This window comes from Peromyscus maniculatus, chromosome 7 (assembly GCF_049852395.1).
Source record: "Peromyscus maniculatus bairdii isolate BWxNUB_F1_BW_parent chromosome 7, HU_Pman_BW_mat_3.1, whole genome shotgun sequence".
NCBI lineage: Eukaryota > Metazoa > Chordata > Mammalia > Rodentia > Cricetidae > Peromyscus > Peromyscus maniculatus.
In genome coordinates, this window is record NC_134858.1 from 83,788,936 (window position 1) to 83,807,927 (window position 18,992).

Sequence of the window (18,992 nt, forward strand, 5' to 3'; positions counted from 1 at the left end):
TGATTTTCTTTTGTTGGCTATTAAAATTAAAAAAAAAAAAAACTACACAAATATCAAATCATTGGATATCCTCTGAAGAGCTGGGTAGTCAACTTTATGTTCATGCAGACTATTGTTTATTGCAATTAAGACAACCCTCATTAAGTATGCATTCAATATTTTTCATGATAATTTTATGAAAATATTTTGTGAAGTAAACTATTACCCAATTTGTAGAAAATGTTTGCATTTTTTTTAATTAGCTCTTTGAAATTCATAGTCAAACTGTTCTTAGTCATTTTCTGAAGAGACCCTCGAGAAGCCAGGGGGGAGCACCTCCAACATAGACCATTTGATTTTCACAAATGGTCACAGCTTGTGTTTCTTTAAAGCACAAATAATTGCATTGCTAAACTCCTTGATTTCTTTTCCCATATTCAGCTTTACTTATTGATCTTCTAAAGCAGGCCAGGCACTTCTTGCCAGCGTCATTTCCCAGTCACACACAGCCTTCCCTTCTGCATCCCAAAGCTCCTACACACACACCTTCTGCAGAACTTTATACACTTGCTATTCAATGAGAAATGCTTCAAGTTGAAGGTTCCCTGGAGACAAATGCTCTGTCTGTTACATAAACCACTGGAGCCTCCACAGTGTAGAGGTGGGCATTTAAATTTAAGCTTGAGTACTTGCAAACTGGACCTATGACTGATAACTCTCTGTGCCTCGGTTTTCCATCTTTGAAATGGTCATGATGGTACCTTATCTAAAAGAGTTCTTCGGAAGGCTGGTTCAGTAGGTACAAAGTTTACAACTATTCCTGGCATGCTCCAAGTACTTAAAAATGAGAGCTGTTATTATGATCTAGCACAGTATGGACGCAAAGCCACTGAGAAATACATATTCGTTAAATGAATGAATGAATGAATGAATGAATGAATGAATGAATGAATGAATGAATGAATGAACGACCAAGTGAAGTAAAGGCAGAAAATGGGTCAGACATCCCATCTCAAGAGTTTTGTTTTGTTTTCTGTTCAATGCTCTCTTGAATGTACAGAAAGTTTAATTTTAGAAAGAAAAATAAAAGCAACAATATTCTACCAAATTTCTAAACACTGAGTCTCTGTAGAAATGACCCTGGATTAAATGGGGGAAAAAATTTGTCTTGTCAGGTTCTGACCTTAGTCCTTGGTCTTACTTCAAGCTAGGTGTCTATACAATAACTCTAAATACAGTTCTTATGGTTGATTGGAATTACTATTTTATTCTGATACACAGTAGGTGTTCAATAAATGTTTGGAGAATGATTGGTTCAGATAATAAGCTAAGAATGTAGGTGGGGAGGGAAGGGGTTAAGAGCACTAGCTGATCTTGGAAAAAATCCAGGTGCCTTCAATTCCCAGCATCTGCATGGTGGCTAACCACCTTCTCTAACTCCTGTTCCACAAGTTCTGATGCCCTCTTCTGGCCACCATGTGTACTGCATGCATGTGATACACATTTATGCGGGCAAAAACTCAAAACACAGGAGGAAAAATAAAATGTGGTTAGTGTAACAAAAGGTTTGCCAACTTTGCTTATCTTTAAAAAAATCTTTTTTTTAGTTAAATTTTATATATTTTTGTTCTGGTCTTTATGCTTTTCCCTCTAATTTTGGATTTGGTTTATGTTTGCCTTACTGGGCTTAAGGTATATTGTTATTATTTTTCTAGTTTTTGGTGATGAACTTATTACTATAACTTTCCCACTTAGTATGCCTTTGCTCTATTGCACATATTTTGATACATTGTGTTTTCACTTTTATTTGTTTCAAGGCTGTTATGACATCCCATTCTAATTTATTTGGTTATTGGTCATTTGAAAGCATGTTGCCCAAACGATATGTGTGTCTGTTCTTATAGGATTTTAGTTTTGTTCTGTAGTGGTCTGAAACATTATTTCAACTTTTTTTTTTTTAATTCACTGAATCTTGATTTGTGGCCTAATTTGTAACTCTATCCTGGAGGGCATTCCATGTGCTACTGAGAGGAATTCGGATTCTACTGCTATTAGATGAAATGTTCTGTATATCTGTTAGTCTCATTTGCTTTATAGCAGCCTGCCAAACATTCATATATATGAAAACAAAAACTGCAAATGTCAACACCCAGACTTCTCTTAAAGTAGAAATTTATTAAAACATTAAAAATTAAAACCACTCATATAATAAGAAAATTAATGTTCTGAGGGCTTCATTTTTTTCTTTCGAGACAGGGTTTCTCTGTGTAGCTTTGAGCTTTTCCTGGAACTCACTTGGTAGCCCAGGCCAGCCTCAAACTCACAGAGATCCGCCTGGCTCTGCCTCCTGAGTGCTGGGATTAAAGGCGTGCACCGCCACCGCCACAACCCGGCTGAGAGCTACATTTAACACATTAATTAATAAGTAAATGTGATGTTATTAGCAGTTCAAAAGAGAATTTAAAATAATACACAATTATTAAACACAAATGAGGATGTAAATATACAAATAGCCATAAAACTTGTCAATGTCTACAGAGAAATAATGATTTATATTCCCTCTGATGAAAATCCTCTATATTATATGAACAAAAATAATCTACAAGCCTTCTTAACTGATACCTTGCAAAGACAAGAGAAAGCACATGGCCTGTCAATCAGGTACCCCTGAAGATGCCCTGGAGAAGACACTAAGGCATTCACGTTTTCTCAATGCTCGTTTTTAAGTATAGTCTACAAAGTATGTTTTATAACTTTTTAATTAACTGTGAATTTTCTAGCAATACAACTAATTGGTAAATTAAGGAGAGGTTATGTTTTGTGTTGTCTCACACAAATGTGAACGAGGAGTGCAGGCATTCACCTGCAATGCAAGCTGTGAGGGAAGACAAACCGCCGGAGGCTAGCTGTGGCAACATAGCATGTTCAAGGTCAACCTGGGCTACATGGTAAAACCATGTGCCAAAAACAAACAAACAAAGAATAAGTATTGTGTCTTAAGGCATTATAATGCCTTTTAAAGCACACACTATACTACTACAAATTATTTCCTTTTATTTCTTCTTCATGTGGTACCACTGCACTACCTGTCTTGAAAATGTGTATTAATCAGGTCATATTATTGATTAAGATCATTTCAGGATAGTAAATGAAGTATTTTTCTATGAAAAAAAAAGTACTGGTTGATTGGGATGGAAACTTCTGGCATGGAGATGAGGTCAATGCAAGTTGGAGTGATAGTCCCATGTTGGGAATCACACTTCTTCCTGCATGAGCCCTTCTTCCTTCCCAATCAATGCAATAAATGCAAACACATTTCCTGTTCCAAACGCTTCCCTACAAAAAGGAAATTGACTAGATATCAGCATGCTCATGTCATCCATTTTAGCATATTGTATGCAAATTCTAATGTGTTCCTATCATATAAGCATGTTTCAAATTAACTATTCTAAACCCATAGCCAAATTCTCTCTTTACTAAAGTAAAACCCAGAGACAAAATCTGGCAACACAAAGCCCTGTTACATTGGGCTTAATGGTGTCTGTGTGGAGTGGTTGTCCCTGCTGCATGTAAAATGCCTCTGAATTTAATGACTTAAAGCAACAATAGAAACAAATCATCTCTTCCAGTTCTACAGAAATCTAGGAATGACTAGTTCTGGATTAGGGCCTTGAACTGGCTCCATGTCAAGATGTCAGTGAGAGCTACACTCCTCTTAAGATTTGGTAAATATGCTCTGATGACATTACTTCTGAAATGACTTCCTGAACTGGAGTTAGTCAAAGGCTCGGGCCTTTCTAACATGGCCTCTGTGGTGGTTTGAAAGAAAATGGCCTCACTATTAGGAGATATGGTCTTGTTGGAGGATCTGAGGTGGATGGACCACGTGGGAAAGGACTGTCAGTGGCTCTCTTGGAAGTTGACTACCTCCCTCTAATATTTTTGTACTTTTCATGGTACTGGATTCAATTTTTGTTTAGTATTAACCCTTATTATTTTTTTCAGGTGCATATGAAGTTATTAATAGGGAGAAAATACATGATCATTTGCTTAGAGCTGGAGGGGCCTAGAGAAATGGCTCTATGGTTAAGAGCATTTGTTGCTTATGAATAGAACTTGGTTCTCAGCACCCACATGATGGCTCATACCCATCCATAGCTCCAGTTCCATGGAATTCAATGCCTTCTTCTCACCTCCTTGGACACCAGGCATGAATGTGGCACACATACATACATGCAGACAAAACACTCATAGGCATAGAAAATTAAAACAAATAAGTAAATGTTTTAAAAGAAAGAAAATTAAAGCTAAAAAAAAAGACAGACCAGAATTGTACCATGACTATATTATTAAAAAAAAATGACTTCACTGCAGATCAATTATATGGTACAATGTCTTCATTCGTTCCTAAATATTCATCTGCCAACAAATCAGGAAAAAGCATAGATTGGCTTTTTTGCCAAATGCATGCAATTTCTTTATATGGACTGATTCTAAATTGAAAACAAATAGAGATCACAGTCTTCATAATGAAGCTAGAAAAGAAGGTGTCTGTGGCTCTGGGCTCTGCAGCAGTGGGTGCTTAATAATATTCCAAAGCCCCAGCACTTCTATTTAGGAAGGTGGAAGATATGGGAAAACTGACTTTTGATTCATTATTTAAGAGTAAGAATTCAGTATTTTTTTTAAGAAGGAAAGAAAGTATATGTTCATTCCTATTTTATTCTGCTGATGATCCCTGGTTAGCAGCACCTGTCCTCAGCTTTCGGCTGCATCTTCTGTCTGTTTGATCATTTAGGGAATGATAACCAGAATGATACTTCAAGAATTAAGTATCATCAGAAGTACAAAGAATGTAATCAGTGTGGAGTTTATAAAATGCCCTAGGACAAATGAAAAATGATCCAAAATCATCTGTAGAGCAAACTATGGCACAGCAGGGCCAAATCGATATTTCCTCCCACACCAGCCTCAACCCCATCCTTCAGTTCCCGACACCTGACCAAAGTAGTAAGGAAGTGTGGATGAAGTTCCCTGGGATTGCGGAATGAGATCATGAGCCTAGCAAGCTGATTTTAGGATATTTCCCTTCGGTGGTGGCTCTGCTCAGAACCTTCACTGGCAAATAGAACTGGCATGCGTTTATCATGTGTAATGTAACATTTAAATATATTTACACATACACACATATAAACACTATTCTGTCAGGGGTTGTGAAAGAGCACATAACTTAAGATCAAAGCAGCTATGCATTTAGCTGAAGTTGTAAAATCTGATTGCATGGGAAATCCAAGACATAATAGAGTTAGTTACACTGTTCTCTTAAAGGCAGGCTAAACTTCACAAGCTGGGCACACAGGAGGAGAGCAGGCTAACTAAGTACATAGCCTCAAGTGACCTCAAGCATATTATTAACTTGGCTATAACATCTGGGAAAACTTCTGTTTCTTTGGGGTCAAAAGATATTTTCAGAAAAAAATGTTATCACCACACTTAATCATTCCAATTATGTAAATTGAAAATGATTACATAAATGGAAAACAAATTAGTAGTTGCCAGATGTTGAGGAGGGGATAGGATGAAAGAGAAGTTGGATGACTAAAACAGGGTGGGTTGGTGGTGATCTCCATGTCATATTAACATGCTAGTTGACATTGTATGCTGGTTTGGAAAGATTATCATTAAGAGACACGAAGGGAGCCAGGCGGTGGTGGCGCACGCCTTTAATCCCAGCACTCGCTGGAGGCAGAGCCAGGAGGATCTCTGTGAGTTCGAGGCCAGCCTGGTCTACAGAGCGAGATCCAGAACAGGCACCAAAGCTACATGCAGAAACCCTGTCTCAGAGAGAGAGACAGAGAGACAGAGGACAGACAGACACGAAGGAAAGGGAACACGTGATCTTACGTATTACTATCTCCTTTACTGAAATAAAACTCAGTATCATAGTCATCTTTCAGTAGACAATTCGATGATTTTTAGTATGTTCAGGTCGTGCGGCCCTCTACTCTGTTTAAGTCCAGAACTATTTCATCACTCCCAAAGGAAACCCTGCAACATAAGGCAGGGTGTCTGTGCATGGGGTCTGGCTTTCTGCATTAAAGAAGCTTGGACTTGAAGCCCATGTGAGGTATGTCCTCAGAGAAGGCACGCTAAGCCCTAAGCCCGTGGGCGACCTTCTTCTCCACCTTCTTCTCCACAGGACGAAACTGTTCCTCAAAGCAACTCTTCCTCTGCCTTTTCCCCGCAAAGTTTGTGGCTTGTGGGCTGTTGAGCCCGCTGCTGCCTCTGCTTCACACAGCAGCAATTAGTACCTGTGCCTGTGTGGTTTCAACAGGCGCCCCGCAGGCAGCCACTGCTCTGCTAGCAGAGAGAAAGGCAGGCCTTTTGAGTCCGGCTTCCAGGGAGTCAAAAGACAGGTCAAAACAAATAATTACTCTTCTTTCTTCCCTGAGTCCATTCGGCTTGCGAAGTCTGGTACTGAGGATCAGGGATGCCGTTTCCCAGGCTACCACAGAGCCACAGCGCCGAGGGAAACAGGAAAAGTAAAAATTGCCCCACGGTTCACCCTGAGCGCCGAGATGCAGCCAGGTTTTCTTAATTAAGCATCCCCATGATTACTAACCATTTCTAGTCAGTTTCCAGTGTTTTGAGAAAATCCGTTCTGACGGCCCACCAGCCTTGTGTCTCTGCCCTGGGGGAGCAGACTGGTGGAGGTGGTGGTAATTTCTACAAGTGCATTTGAATCTCCAATCATTTCCAAGTCAAAGGGGCAATCTCTGTAAGCAGTCAAGTGTGGTATCTCATGCCTCCTTTCTGTGAGGTCCCACACATGTAAAAGTTACCTCGGAACTCAACCATCTTCCTGGCGCTCACTTTTCCTCACTTTTTTTTTTTTTTAAGAAATTAGTTGTCCTTTGTTGATTTTCTATTAGTGTAGAAGGTGATTTCAGTTTCTTGCAGTGTGATCCCTTCAGCCTCCCCTACCAACGCTTCGGGAGAGTAATAATTCAACTATCATGAAATCAATAGTTAGAATTCAGCTTATTTCCACAGGTGAACTACTCGCTCTCTTTCCCTCCTGATTCCCTGCATTTGATATTTAGTTTTCGTGGTTTAATGTTCTTTGTATTCGTTGCCAACTCCTCCTGAACATCCCACTACAATTTCCAGTGTAGCATCCACATTAGGTGATGCCTCAGTTCCAAGTTTTGGAGACTCCCTTTCCTTCTGAGGGAGCATTATTCTCTTGGCCTTGTGGAGGACCCTCTCTGGGACGTCTCCTTCAGAATTCCCCCTGCTTTTCCCCCAGTGGGTTCTCTGACCACTCTGCCCCAGGTTTCCTCTTGTGCTGTAGAATACATCCTCCAACAATTTTACCATATTAGATAAATCACAAATGCAGACTTTTTTCACTTGCCAGTGACACTGTAAAATTATTTTGTAAAACTCTGCACACTGTCATGGGGCTTAATGACATCTGCATTTCCTGTATTTTTCTCTTTATACAAAGGCAATCTTCTTTTTTAAGTTTGAGGATCATTTTATTGGCCATTGAGAGAGAAACCACAGGGTGACAAGCAGTTTGTGGAAGTGTTCTTCAGAGAAATAATTTTTAGAGTGTCAGAGCGTGCAAGCTCGGGGTTTTAGCCTTTTTCTAGAGAACAGGCAGAAAGGGAGAAAAGGAAAAAGTATGCTTTTTGAGTTAGAATTCAGAAAATCAGGCAGGCTCAGCAGTGAAGATCTGTAAGCCACTGCCCATATCCAGTCTTGACTCTCTCTCCTTAGAATTGCCTTCTCTATCCTCCAAAAGGTCTCCCTGATTTTTTTTTTTTAGTATCCATTTCTCCCTCTTTCTTGGATTACTTTCTTTTTTAATTTGATTTTATAATTTAATTTTATTTTACATATCAGCCATGAATTCCCTTGTTCTCCCCCACCCCACCCCACCCCCAGCATTCCCCCAGCCCATCCCCATTCCCATCTCCTCCAGGGCAAAGACTCCCCTGAGGATTGAGTTCAACTTGGTAGATTCAGTCCAGGCAGGTCCAGTCCCCTCCTCCCAGGCTGAGCCAAGTGTCCCTGTATAAGCCCCAGGTTCCAAAGAGCCAGCACATGCACTGAGGGCAGGTCCCAGTCCCACTGCCTGGATGCCTCCCAAACAGATCAAACTAATCAACTGTCTCATTTATCCAGAGGGCCTGATCCAGTTGGGGACTCCTCAGCTATTGGTTCATAGTTCATGTGTTTCCATTCGTTTGGCTATTTGTCCCTGTGCTTTTTCCAACCTTAGTCTCAACAATTCTCAATCATACAAACCCTCATCTTTCTCGCCAATTGGACTCCTGGAGCTCCACCTGGGGCCTGACTGTGGATCTCTGCATCTGGTTTCCTCAGTCATTGGATGAGGTTTCTAGCAGGACAATTAGGGTGTTTGGCCATCCTATCACCAGAGTAGGTCAGTTCGGGCTGTCTCTCGACCATTGCCAGTAGTCTATTGTGGAGGTATCTTTGTGGATTTCTGTGGACCTCTATGAGCAACCTGGACGTGAGTGGGGGTAATGAAGGGCAAGGGTCGAGGGAAAGAGAGCTTAGGGGAGTGGGAGATCCCAGCTGGATCAAGAACAGAGAGGGAAAACAAGGAATAAGAGACCATGATAAATGAAGACCACATGAGAATAGGAAGAAGCAAAGTGCTAGAGAAGTCCACAGAAATTCACATGGATTACTTTCTTGTTTTAACTGAATAATCCTAAGAAAGGTTGTCTATATTGGAAAATGTCTTCATGTACCATGACCATTGGCAGACTGCAGCATTCAGTGGGGTCACACTGTCCTGTAAGATGAATTGCTAAACGGTCTTATTAATAAAAAAAAAAAAACAGAGCCAGATATTGGGGTGAAAACTGAAAGATTAGAGGAATAGGACAAGCCAAATCCAACCTCACCTTACCAACTCCTCAGTCTCCAGAGAGAGCTACTTCCTATATACTCATGCCTATATACTGCTGGGGATGTCTTTCTGTATGCTCTGAATGGGTTGCTGTGATTGATAAATAAAATGCTGATTGGCCAGTAGCCAGAAAGGAAGTATAGTATAGGCAGGATAAGGAGAGAGGAGAATTCTGGGAAGTAGAAGGCTGAGTCAGGAGTCACCAGCCAGACACAAAGGAAGCGAGATGTAAAAGTACCAGTAAGCCACAAGGTACATGGTAACTTACAGATTGATAGAAATGGGTTAATTTAAGATATAAGAACTAGATAACAAGAAGCCTGCCATTGCCATACAGTTTGTAAGTAATATAAGTTTCTGTGTGTTTACTTGGGTTCAAGTGGCTGCAGGACTGGTGGATAAGAGAGATTTGTCCTGACCTCAGGCCTGAGCGTGACTGGAGAAAAGTCCAGCTACAATATACCTTTCTGTGCCCTGCCATCTTACTTCTTCTCTTTGCCCAGCTACATCACTTCCTCTTTCCACCCAGCTCTATCACTTCCTGTCTGTCTGTACAGAGCTCCAGACCTCTATGGTTAACTAGCACTGGGATTAAAGGTGTGTGCCACCATGCCTGGCTCTGTTCCCAGTGTGGCCTTGAACTCACAGAGATCCAGATGAATCTCTGCCTCCCAAATACTAGGATTAAAGGAGTGTGCTACCACTGCCTAACCCTATGTTTAATACAATGGCTGGCTTTTCCCTCTGATCCCCAGATAAACTTTATTGGGGTGCACAAATAAAGTATCACCTCACTGTCCCCAAGCTAGCAGTCCCTTGAACATGACACTATTGTTCCAACATGCTTCTCCTTTGCATTTGCTCACGGCTGATACCCTCCCCTCCTTTCCCACTGGTTTTGTTTCCAGAGCATCCATCCCCACTGGACACTCTGTATCTTCTAGTGTGTTTACTTTGAGGATTATTTTCCTGGCTTCCTCCACTACACAGTAAGCTCATGGAGACTGACGGACAGATGTTTAGTTCGCTGATGTGTCTGAGCATCTGGACTAGCAAATGGGAGGCTACTGATAACTATTCAGTCATTGAACAAATTGATTTAAAAAAAACACTTTCTATTTCTATAATATATAAAAGGATTGTAATTAATGAGCGGTGTTTCATATAAAATTAAGAATGTGTTGACTATGCCAACTGAGGATATAAAGGATATTAGAAGATCTCTCCTTAGACTGTTTCAGTATGAAGTAGGCAGCTGCTTGAGGTTGATGCCCCACAGGACAGATACGATCCTTCCTAGCAGCCTCTCCCTTGCACCTCTCCTTCACCCTGCTCCCTTCTCCTTTCTCTTCGTCTAGATACTCCACCCCCACCATTCTCAACCTCAGCTGCTGACTTCTCTCACTTCAGGCTTCAGCTGCCCTGTGTTCATCTGCTTTCCGTTGGACCATTTTCACTGTGGCCTTGACTTCGAACAGACCTCCCCTGCCTATCATGTGATGGAAATAACCATTTCCTCTCTGCCTAGGAGCCAGGCTTTATGCTAGTGCCCCACCATGCACAAACACTTTACACCCTTGTAGGACCCACATCCACTCTCAAATGTAGTTATTTTGAGTCTTTTATTTTTCACATTCCATGGTGAAATAAGTGGCCTTGGATTTTAGCACTTGACTTCCTATTGTAGTATCTGAAACTTAATAATAGAATAGTCTGTATCACTGCTATGTCTTATTTTTACATAATAATTGGATGAAAACATAACTATCTAAACTAGAAGTCATGACAAGGCTTGAATAATTTTTCTCCAGAGGAACTAACTATTGCCTTAGTAGCTTCAATCTTAAGCAAAAAAGAAAAAGAAAAAGAAAAAAAGAAGAAGAATTTTTATTTTTTTATTTTATTTTTGAGATTAGGAGAATTTTTAAAGCATATTTAAATAGGGTTTCTAGATTTGGCAAAGAAAAATAAAAGATTGTAGTCAAATTTGAATGTTCCATAAACACAGGAGTAAATGTTTTAGCACACGATTGTTTCAGTTGGTGCTTTGTATACTCTCAAGCAGCCCTACACTTCAACAGCCACCTGTTATGTCCATGAAATTGCTCCGGGAGGTTTGCTGTGGCTGTGAAGAGCTTGTCTGAAGACGCCACAAAAGGAGAAGGGTAGACATTCCCTGACTGATAACTCACAGCATGGCCTGTTTTAAGCTGGTTACAGTCTATAGAGTGGGGAAGGTGCAGGTGATGAAACGTTGGCCCCCAGGAGCAGACAGAAGACATCCATCACGGTGCTTCACGCCTCTGCTTTCCTAACCCTTATCATCTGTAGGAGCGCTGAGTGCACATCCCAAGAGCACAGACTCAAAGGCATGGCGTGAGGATGTCAGCACAAACAGGACTGCAGTGACTGTCCATACTGTCAGTGGACTTGTTCCCATGCCTTACACGGATATCTTAGTACAGGCTATAACAAAATACCGTGTGCTGAGTGACTGAGCAACAGAAGGGTGCCTCTACGGTTCTAATGTCAGGGAAGTCCAAAATCAAGCTACTATGGATTTGGGCCCTGGCAACGGCACTTCTGGGTTGCACATGGATGCCTTCTGTAGTCTCACTTTGCAAAAGCAGACCATCTCTCTCATATCTGTTCAGATGAGGCTGAAGTACCCATCCCATCTAATAAGAGCTCACTCTCACAGCCTCCCTCCCTCCCTATGGCCTCATCTCCAAACATCATCACACTGTGGCCACGGGCATTCTCAGCCAATGAATTTGGGTGATGCACAAGCATTCAGCTGATAGCAAAAGAATATTTGAATAAAAATCCAAGTTTATATGCACAAAGATCATAGACATCAGCAAATATTTCTGGCAGTTGAGTGAATTATGGTTAGACACACCTAGGCACTCTGTGATAGGGATGAGAAAAGAGTATCTTCCTCTGAAATGCAAGCATAACTCACCAATAGCCAAGTTTTATTTTAAGAAAGTAATAAAGCTGATATGATTCTGCCTTTCAGACCTGTTTATGTTTCAGTTTTGGTGATTGCACTGTGGTAAATTAGTTGATTGCAAGTCCAAAGATTCGATCTGCGTTCAGACAGACCATTCATCACACTTAGCATGCAGGTTTCAGGAGAACTCTCCCACAGATATGCCAAAATGCCTCTGGAAGCAATCATAGAAAATTGCCTGTTCTGTCCCCCTAGTCCCTTAAATGCAATCAGTGACTCTGGATTTAGGTTTATTGGGCTACTTCAATAATATATCAATCTCTCCATCTGAAAGGTTCATATAAATACTTTTTCAGTTCATAAATACTTACTGTTTTTAATTTTGTACTGAAAATGGAATGGACTTCAGCAGCTCTATGTGAAAACAATGAAAAGATTTGAAATACTATCAAATACTTTCCAAGTTGAATGTTCAATATAAAGTTCAAAGTATACATCACCTACACCTTTACATGCTCAGTACCATTTTGCAAATTGTCAACTTATTCAATCTGAATATCCAGTTCTGAAAAAGTGTAGTTGAATTTCAGATAATAAAGCTACCAACATGTGATCATTGAATCCCAAAAAGTTCAGTTTTGCAAAACCCAAGTTTGCAATATTGGAAAGTGAATAAAATATCTGAACCAAAACTCTGCAGCAAGTTGTCTCAGAGTTTCAGGGACAGTATGGTTTTGAGTCTATACCAGTGCCAACTGGAATGGAATCCCACCCTGTTCTAGAGATGACTAGTCATTCTTTTATCTGCTTTGCAGGTATGCTAAGTCTACTTGGACAGGTTTCTAGAAAGTCTAAGTAATTAGTACTCCTTTTCATCTCAATTATGTAGAATTTGGAGCCTGGATAAGCAGAGTTCAGGGACCCACCCTTTGCCTCCCTAGGTTTGGATACAACATTGCTTGCCCTTTCTATACCAACCTCTCCTTTTTTAAAATGGTGGTTGAAACTGTCGATGTAAATTAAAGTTGATTAACTTTGTTTTTTTTGTTTTGTTTTTTCTCTTTGGTGGAAATAATTGGACATAACGAAAATGGTGTCAGGCATGTCCTCCAAAGACAGTTCTTGGTCTCCACCTCTAACAGGCTCAACTTCCCCATCGGAAAATCTACTTTCTTTTACCACACCTAGCATCTTCTCTCCGGCTGATCAAAGCTCCCCTCACTTGATGACCACTGGCCAAACAATGCTGGTCCCTGGGGTCACGCTCCCCGCTAGTGACTATTCCACCCTCAGCCAACTGCCTCTAGGAACGTCACATTGGCCTGCGTCTTCCAGTGTCAGCCAGTTGATTACAAGCAGCAAAGATACAATCAGAGATCTAAAGGAAATGGATGTATCTGACACCCCGACCTTGCCAGAAGTATCAGGACTGAGTGGATATGATGCTACCCAGGATCATTTTTTGGAGATAACCACGCCCATCCCATTACAGTACATCACCACCAGCTCTGAGACCATTGCTACCAAGGGCCACGAGTTAGTGGTATTCTTCAGTCTTCGAGTTGCTAACATGCCTTTCTCCTATGACCTGTTCAACAAGAGTTCTCTGGAATATCAAGCCCTGGAACAACGATTCACAGACCTGGTGAGTGGGCGAGGCTTACCGTTCTCCACTTGCTGCATCCATCTCCTCATGCTTTTCTGCCGCTGCTTTGTGATTATAGCATAACCATTGCTCATCTTGTGTGATGCAGGTTAGGAAGAGAGGAGCGTTTGAAGCAGCTGTGCTGCTGCAGAAGGCATTCAGCTAGAATTCTGAGGTGATTTAAATCCAACCAGGGAAATGAGCTCTAGAGTGGGCAATCAGAGAAGACACTGCCACCCAGCTTCATGGGAACAACTTTATCCTTAAATTCTCCTCATTATGGTTCTCCCTAAACAATTTTATCCAAATTCATACAGAAACACTATAGTACCGAGCTTGGAATCTAAGAGAAGTCTAAGTGAACTTTTCCTAAGCTGTGAAAAAGCATAGAGCCATGCTGGATGAGGAAGAGAGTTCAGGTATAAAATCCCCCTTTTTCAAATCCCATTATGTTGTTGTAAATGGCTATATGACTTGTCTCTCTGATCCTTGACATATAAAGTGAGAACATTTTCCCAATGGATACACTTCAATAACAGATACGCTCAAACTCGCATTTTAATTTTTATTTTTATAAGTGTAATAAGAAATATATGTACAATCATAAATATTGAATTCTGTGATGGTTTTAGCAGTCATGTCTTATTAAATGAATTGTACAATGCATATCACACACATGAATATCAGAAAACATATGCTTCTTATAAGTTAAATTATCATATGGCTTGAACATTTTTTCAAGACTCTATGCTCTACACACACACACACACACACACACACACACACACACACATACGCACTCCATGAGGAGAGTGTTGGGACCGTCCTAGTTAACAATGTCCCAGTGAGCCTCACCTCACCCCAGTGTCTTCCTTCGGGTTTGTAATAGGTTGCCATAACAAATGTATTAAGAACACTGAAATCAGATGCAGGCTTATTTCTCCTTGATAGGTGGGCAGATGTGTTCTAGTATCACCCTGTAAACCCACATTTCTTCCACGTGTGGCCCTAAGAGTGTTTCCTCCTTTGCAAAGTTAAAGCTGAGTAGCTGCTACATCCTGATTTCACATGGGAGAAGAAAGTGATCCAGGGAGAGCAGTTTGTCAACAAGAGGAGAAGCAGCAATCTCCCCATACATTTTGTAGTGATGGAGCTAGTCACATGACCAGGCCTGGCTATACAGAGGCTGGAAAATAGCAACTCTCATGAGTCATCTTCTTTTCCATCACATTCTGGGAATTAATCTGGGAGACAAGGCAACTAATTGTCTGTACACAAAATACAAACAGAAAACTCCTACCCCAGGCCAACACAGTGCCAACTCAAGAATGAGTTCAGTAGGGTAGCGGAACAAATCAGGACAGAGCATCATGAACAAATTCCCAACGCTGATGCAAAATTGCATTTTGTTTTCAAGATAAGCTGTCTTCTACTTAGCTTCTCTAAGGCCATGATAAACACGGTTACCAAAATCAGCTTGGGAGGGAAATAGTTTCCTTCACCTTACAGGTTACAGTCTATCATCTCTAAGGCTGGACCTTAAGACAAAAGAAACCACAGAGAAATGTTGCTTACAAGATTGCTCCTTACGGCTTAGTCAGCCTGCCTTCTTGTATAACCCAGAACCACCTGCCCAGGGGTGGCAGATCTGGCCCATAGTGGGCTAGGCCCTCCCACATCAATCATTAGTCAAGAAAACATGACACAGACAGGCCTGTGGACCCATCTGATAAAGGCTATGCCTAATTGAGGTTCCTTGGTCCCAGGACACTCTAGTCTGCACCCAGTTCACTTAACTAACCAGCACACCTTGTGAAACAAGGGCAGAGCCAAAATTCTACTGAGACAGAGACAGAATGAGAAAGAGAGAGTGGGTCTGAGGCAAGCCTGGAAGCCTGCAGCTTGAACCTGTGTGCTGTCAGTATTTACAGGGCTATAGTTCGTGAACCCTTCTAGAGTCAGGAAATGAGTTTCAGATGTTTCTGGGCAATGGACTTCAAGATGGCCTTGGCTCACAAGAGACAGGTGTGAACACAAGGGAAGCACAATGTCCTGAGGCTGCTTTTGAGATAATTAAATTGTATTTGGAAAGGAATCCCTGGGAAGCCACCCTTGCTCTCTCACGTTCAGATAAGCACGGAGATCCACACAGGTATTGTATTGTGTTGCTCAATGAAGGCCACCTAACTGGTTGGAACCAGCTTCAATACTCCCATCCAATTGTCCTGATTGTCACTTCCCTTCTGCATGCCGGAAAGTTTCACTACACTAATAGACAGACACATTGAGTTTGGGTATTTTTATTTCAATGGTAATTTCAGATTTCACATTTCACATTTCCATTTACACAGACATAAGTTTATTAGCTCCTGGGCTCAATTTGGAATAGCCACTTTAAAAAAAAAAAAAAAAAAACTGTTCTCACAAGGCATGAAGAAATCCCTGCCCATCTATCTCAGTGCAGGCAGAAGGGTGGGAATATGATTGTAATTACTACAAATAGATCATTAGGTTGTGGTGTTCTGGCCTCATGTCCAACAACAAAACCAGCAATGAAGAAATGAAAGGCGTGCCTCAGGTAATGAAGAGGGCACATAACTACGACTGGCAGTGACCACGTCAGGAATAAACGATTTCTTCTTTTGCAGTTGGTTCCATATCTACAATCCAATCTTACGGGATTTAAGCAACTGGAAATACTCAGCTTCCGAAACGGGAGTGTGATCGTGAACAGCCGAGTGCGGTTTGCGAAGGTGGTGCCCTACAACCTCACCCAGGCGGTGCGCGGGGTCCTGGAGGATCTCCGATCCATGGCAGCTCAACAGCTCAATCTGGACATCGACAGCTACTCTCTCAACATTGAACTAGGTAGGTGAAGCCAATGACGAAAGCCTGGGGAACTTCTGGTTCGTTCTGTTTTGCTTTCAAGCATGTCGATCAACTGTCAAGCCACAAAAATAAAATTAAATTACACTGAACAAGGCAACCTTTTAGAAGCTATGAACTTCATGATTAAGGAAAGAGGGCCTTCACCCTGCAGGCTCAAGTGTTCCTACATAGAAAAGCACCCCCAAGCGCACAGTCTGAGAGCCTCAGTTTCCTCTCAGTCCTGAGCTTTTGCTGTGCAGAGACATTTTAAAATGTAGCCCCAAACCAAGCTAGTTTACATTCTGTAAGAGGTCAAAGTACTTTCTGAAAAAGAACTGCAGGAACCGGGGCCTCCTCCTTCAGAAGGTAGTGGCCTCTGTGAACTGTCAGAATAGTCTTTTTCATAAGAAAACTCGGGATGGAACTCAGACCAAATCCTGAGGAGAGGCGGGGGGATATTAGATCAAAATTCAAACTTAGCGAAATCACCAAAGAAGAACATAATGTCCCTCCCCACTTGCACACCCTGGTGCAACACCCCATGTGTGTAAAACAATAGCCAGAAACTCTATAACAGAAAGCAAATGCCAGCTCCAGCAGCAAAGCAGAGTGTCTGCCACGGTCAGGGGCCAGGCCTGAAGTGGGGACTGTTTTCATCGTGTACTTCAAAACTGGTCTCTAACTGAAGGAAGGTTTTTAATCCCCTGGAGTGCAGGACAGGAGGACTCTGTCCCACTGCCAAAGCAACCTTCCAGTCAGATGGAAAACAAAGTGTCCTAATTGGCTATGAATTAGTGAAGTGGATCTTTAAGGCTCTCTCTGGCTCTCTGTGGACCAACTATGAAGACAGAGGGAAATGGCCTTGGGCAAAAAGGCAAGCCAAAAAAGCTCAGTAGGAAACATTTATCTTTGACAGAGCAGGCTTTGGAGCAATCCTACAAAAATTGCCTCAGTACCTTGGTAAACAGCATCATTAAAAAGACAGCACAGCCCTGGGCACTGAGCAGGGGAGTCGTTACCTCCAAACAGGAGCTGCCTAAGGAAGCCTACTAGACCCCCTGAGCAATCAAAGACCACCTAAATGTCAGGGAAAGACTGACTGCCTCCATCCACAGAAGGCACCCAGAGCTCAGGCTGTTCTCTGCAGTCGGGTGGTAAAAGTAACAGAAAGGATACAGGCGAACTGCAGAGCACAGGCGAGGTGAGAGCCTGGCCCCTGCCCTCCTCCATCCTCAGTCAGTTGTCAGTCCTTAGGAGCCCCACTCAAGACAAAAAAAAAAATTGTTGGTGGAAGGGCCAGGCCAAGGCTGGGAAAAGTCTGGATGTATGCCTCTGAGAACAGGAGTTTCAGCATTAGGAGCCACTTGGTAGATGTCTTAGAAAGATGCTGGGGGCTTGTAGTGCCATGCCATGCCTGAGCTGGAGGCCACTGCTGATGCTTGAGAGAAGTGCCACATAGCCATGGCCTTGGGGGCCCAGTCTTGAATGTTAACCCTGTGTGTTAATAGCAGCACCCCATTTCCACCGTGAAAGGTTGCTAAAATTCCTTCCCGGTGGGAGACAATGTCTACCCCTTCTCCTAAGGTCCCAAGGACAAACTAAGGTACACATCCATCAATAGTAACTCTGGAGAACCATTAGGTTTATCAGGCTTTTTTTCAGAGCAGTGGGTGAAGGGTATGGCTGGGAGCATGAGTATCATCAAGGCAGCCACACTGCAAGGTCTGTGCCCAGTATGAATGATAACTCCCTTATGGCCATGCAAATGGAGCCTTCTCCCAAGTCCTCCCCAACCTATCCACTCTAGTCTCTCCCTGAGGTTACATGCAATTAGGTAAGAACTGCATGCAACTGGTTGGTAGGAATGGCTGAATGAGGTGACAGTCCTCCCATGACCCTTCCCATCCCTCCTTCTATGAGGGACCACCAACAGTCAACAAGCCCAGATGTGGTCTCTTTTTCAAAGAGGCACAGCCAAACTCATAAAGATGATGGCAGTTTGCTTTGAAGGACAGTCCTGTACCACAATAGGGGACATTCTAAGAGCAGAAGGATTAATAAAAAGGGTATTTTTAGTCCCCAACATACTGTTTGACACATTGTAGTTGCCTAATAAATGTTAATAGTTAGTATTACAACATTGTCATAATTAACTTGACTATTAATTTATGACCTGAATAGGGTACCACAAAGAGTGATTAAAAACTAGCCTGGCAAGGTGTTAGTGAAGTAATTGGAGCTGAAGCTATTTTCGTTGATACCCTGTGAACCGTTGTGTGGTGTAGCCTTCCCTCTGGGCAGCTGGTAGAAGTGAGATGCTACCAACATCAGCTGTGGTTCCTGCTGGAGCCAAATTTATACTGAGCTGCCTAATAAAAAAAATGCCTACAAGCTTCTCAGTGTGCTTGTGGGGGTGCATACCCAACTTGAGAGATACAAGAGAGGAAGGACAGAGAGGATGAACTCGATGGTCTATCTGCTTTCCACAGCCCTAAGTAGGAGCAGCTCAGGAACTTCCAGAGAGGCAGACATACTGTGTCCAGCAATGAATACAGATGAAAACTGCTGAATGAATGAATGAATGAATGACCACT

The 18,992-nt window shown here is 42.0% G+C and overlaps 1 protein-coding gene across 1 annotated transcript in view; it reads left to right on the top strand.

Annotated features, from left to right (window-relative positions):
* The window catches only part of Impg1 (interphotoreceptor matrix proteoglycan 1), a 125,868-nt gene that overhangs the window by 84,428 nt on the left and 22,448 nt on the right, over positions 1-18,992 (top strand). The window contains exons 13-14 of the mRNA XM_076575593.1: positions 13,001-13,530; positions 16,179-16,398. Of these exons, the coding sequence (XP_076431708.1) occupies positions 13,001-13,530; positions 16,179-16,398 (750 nt within the window). The remainder of the gene's footprint in view (positions 1-13,000; positions 13,531-16,178; positions 16,399-18,992) is intronic.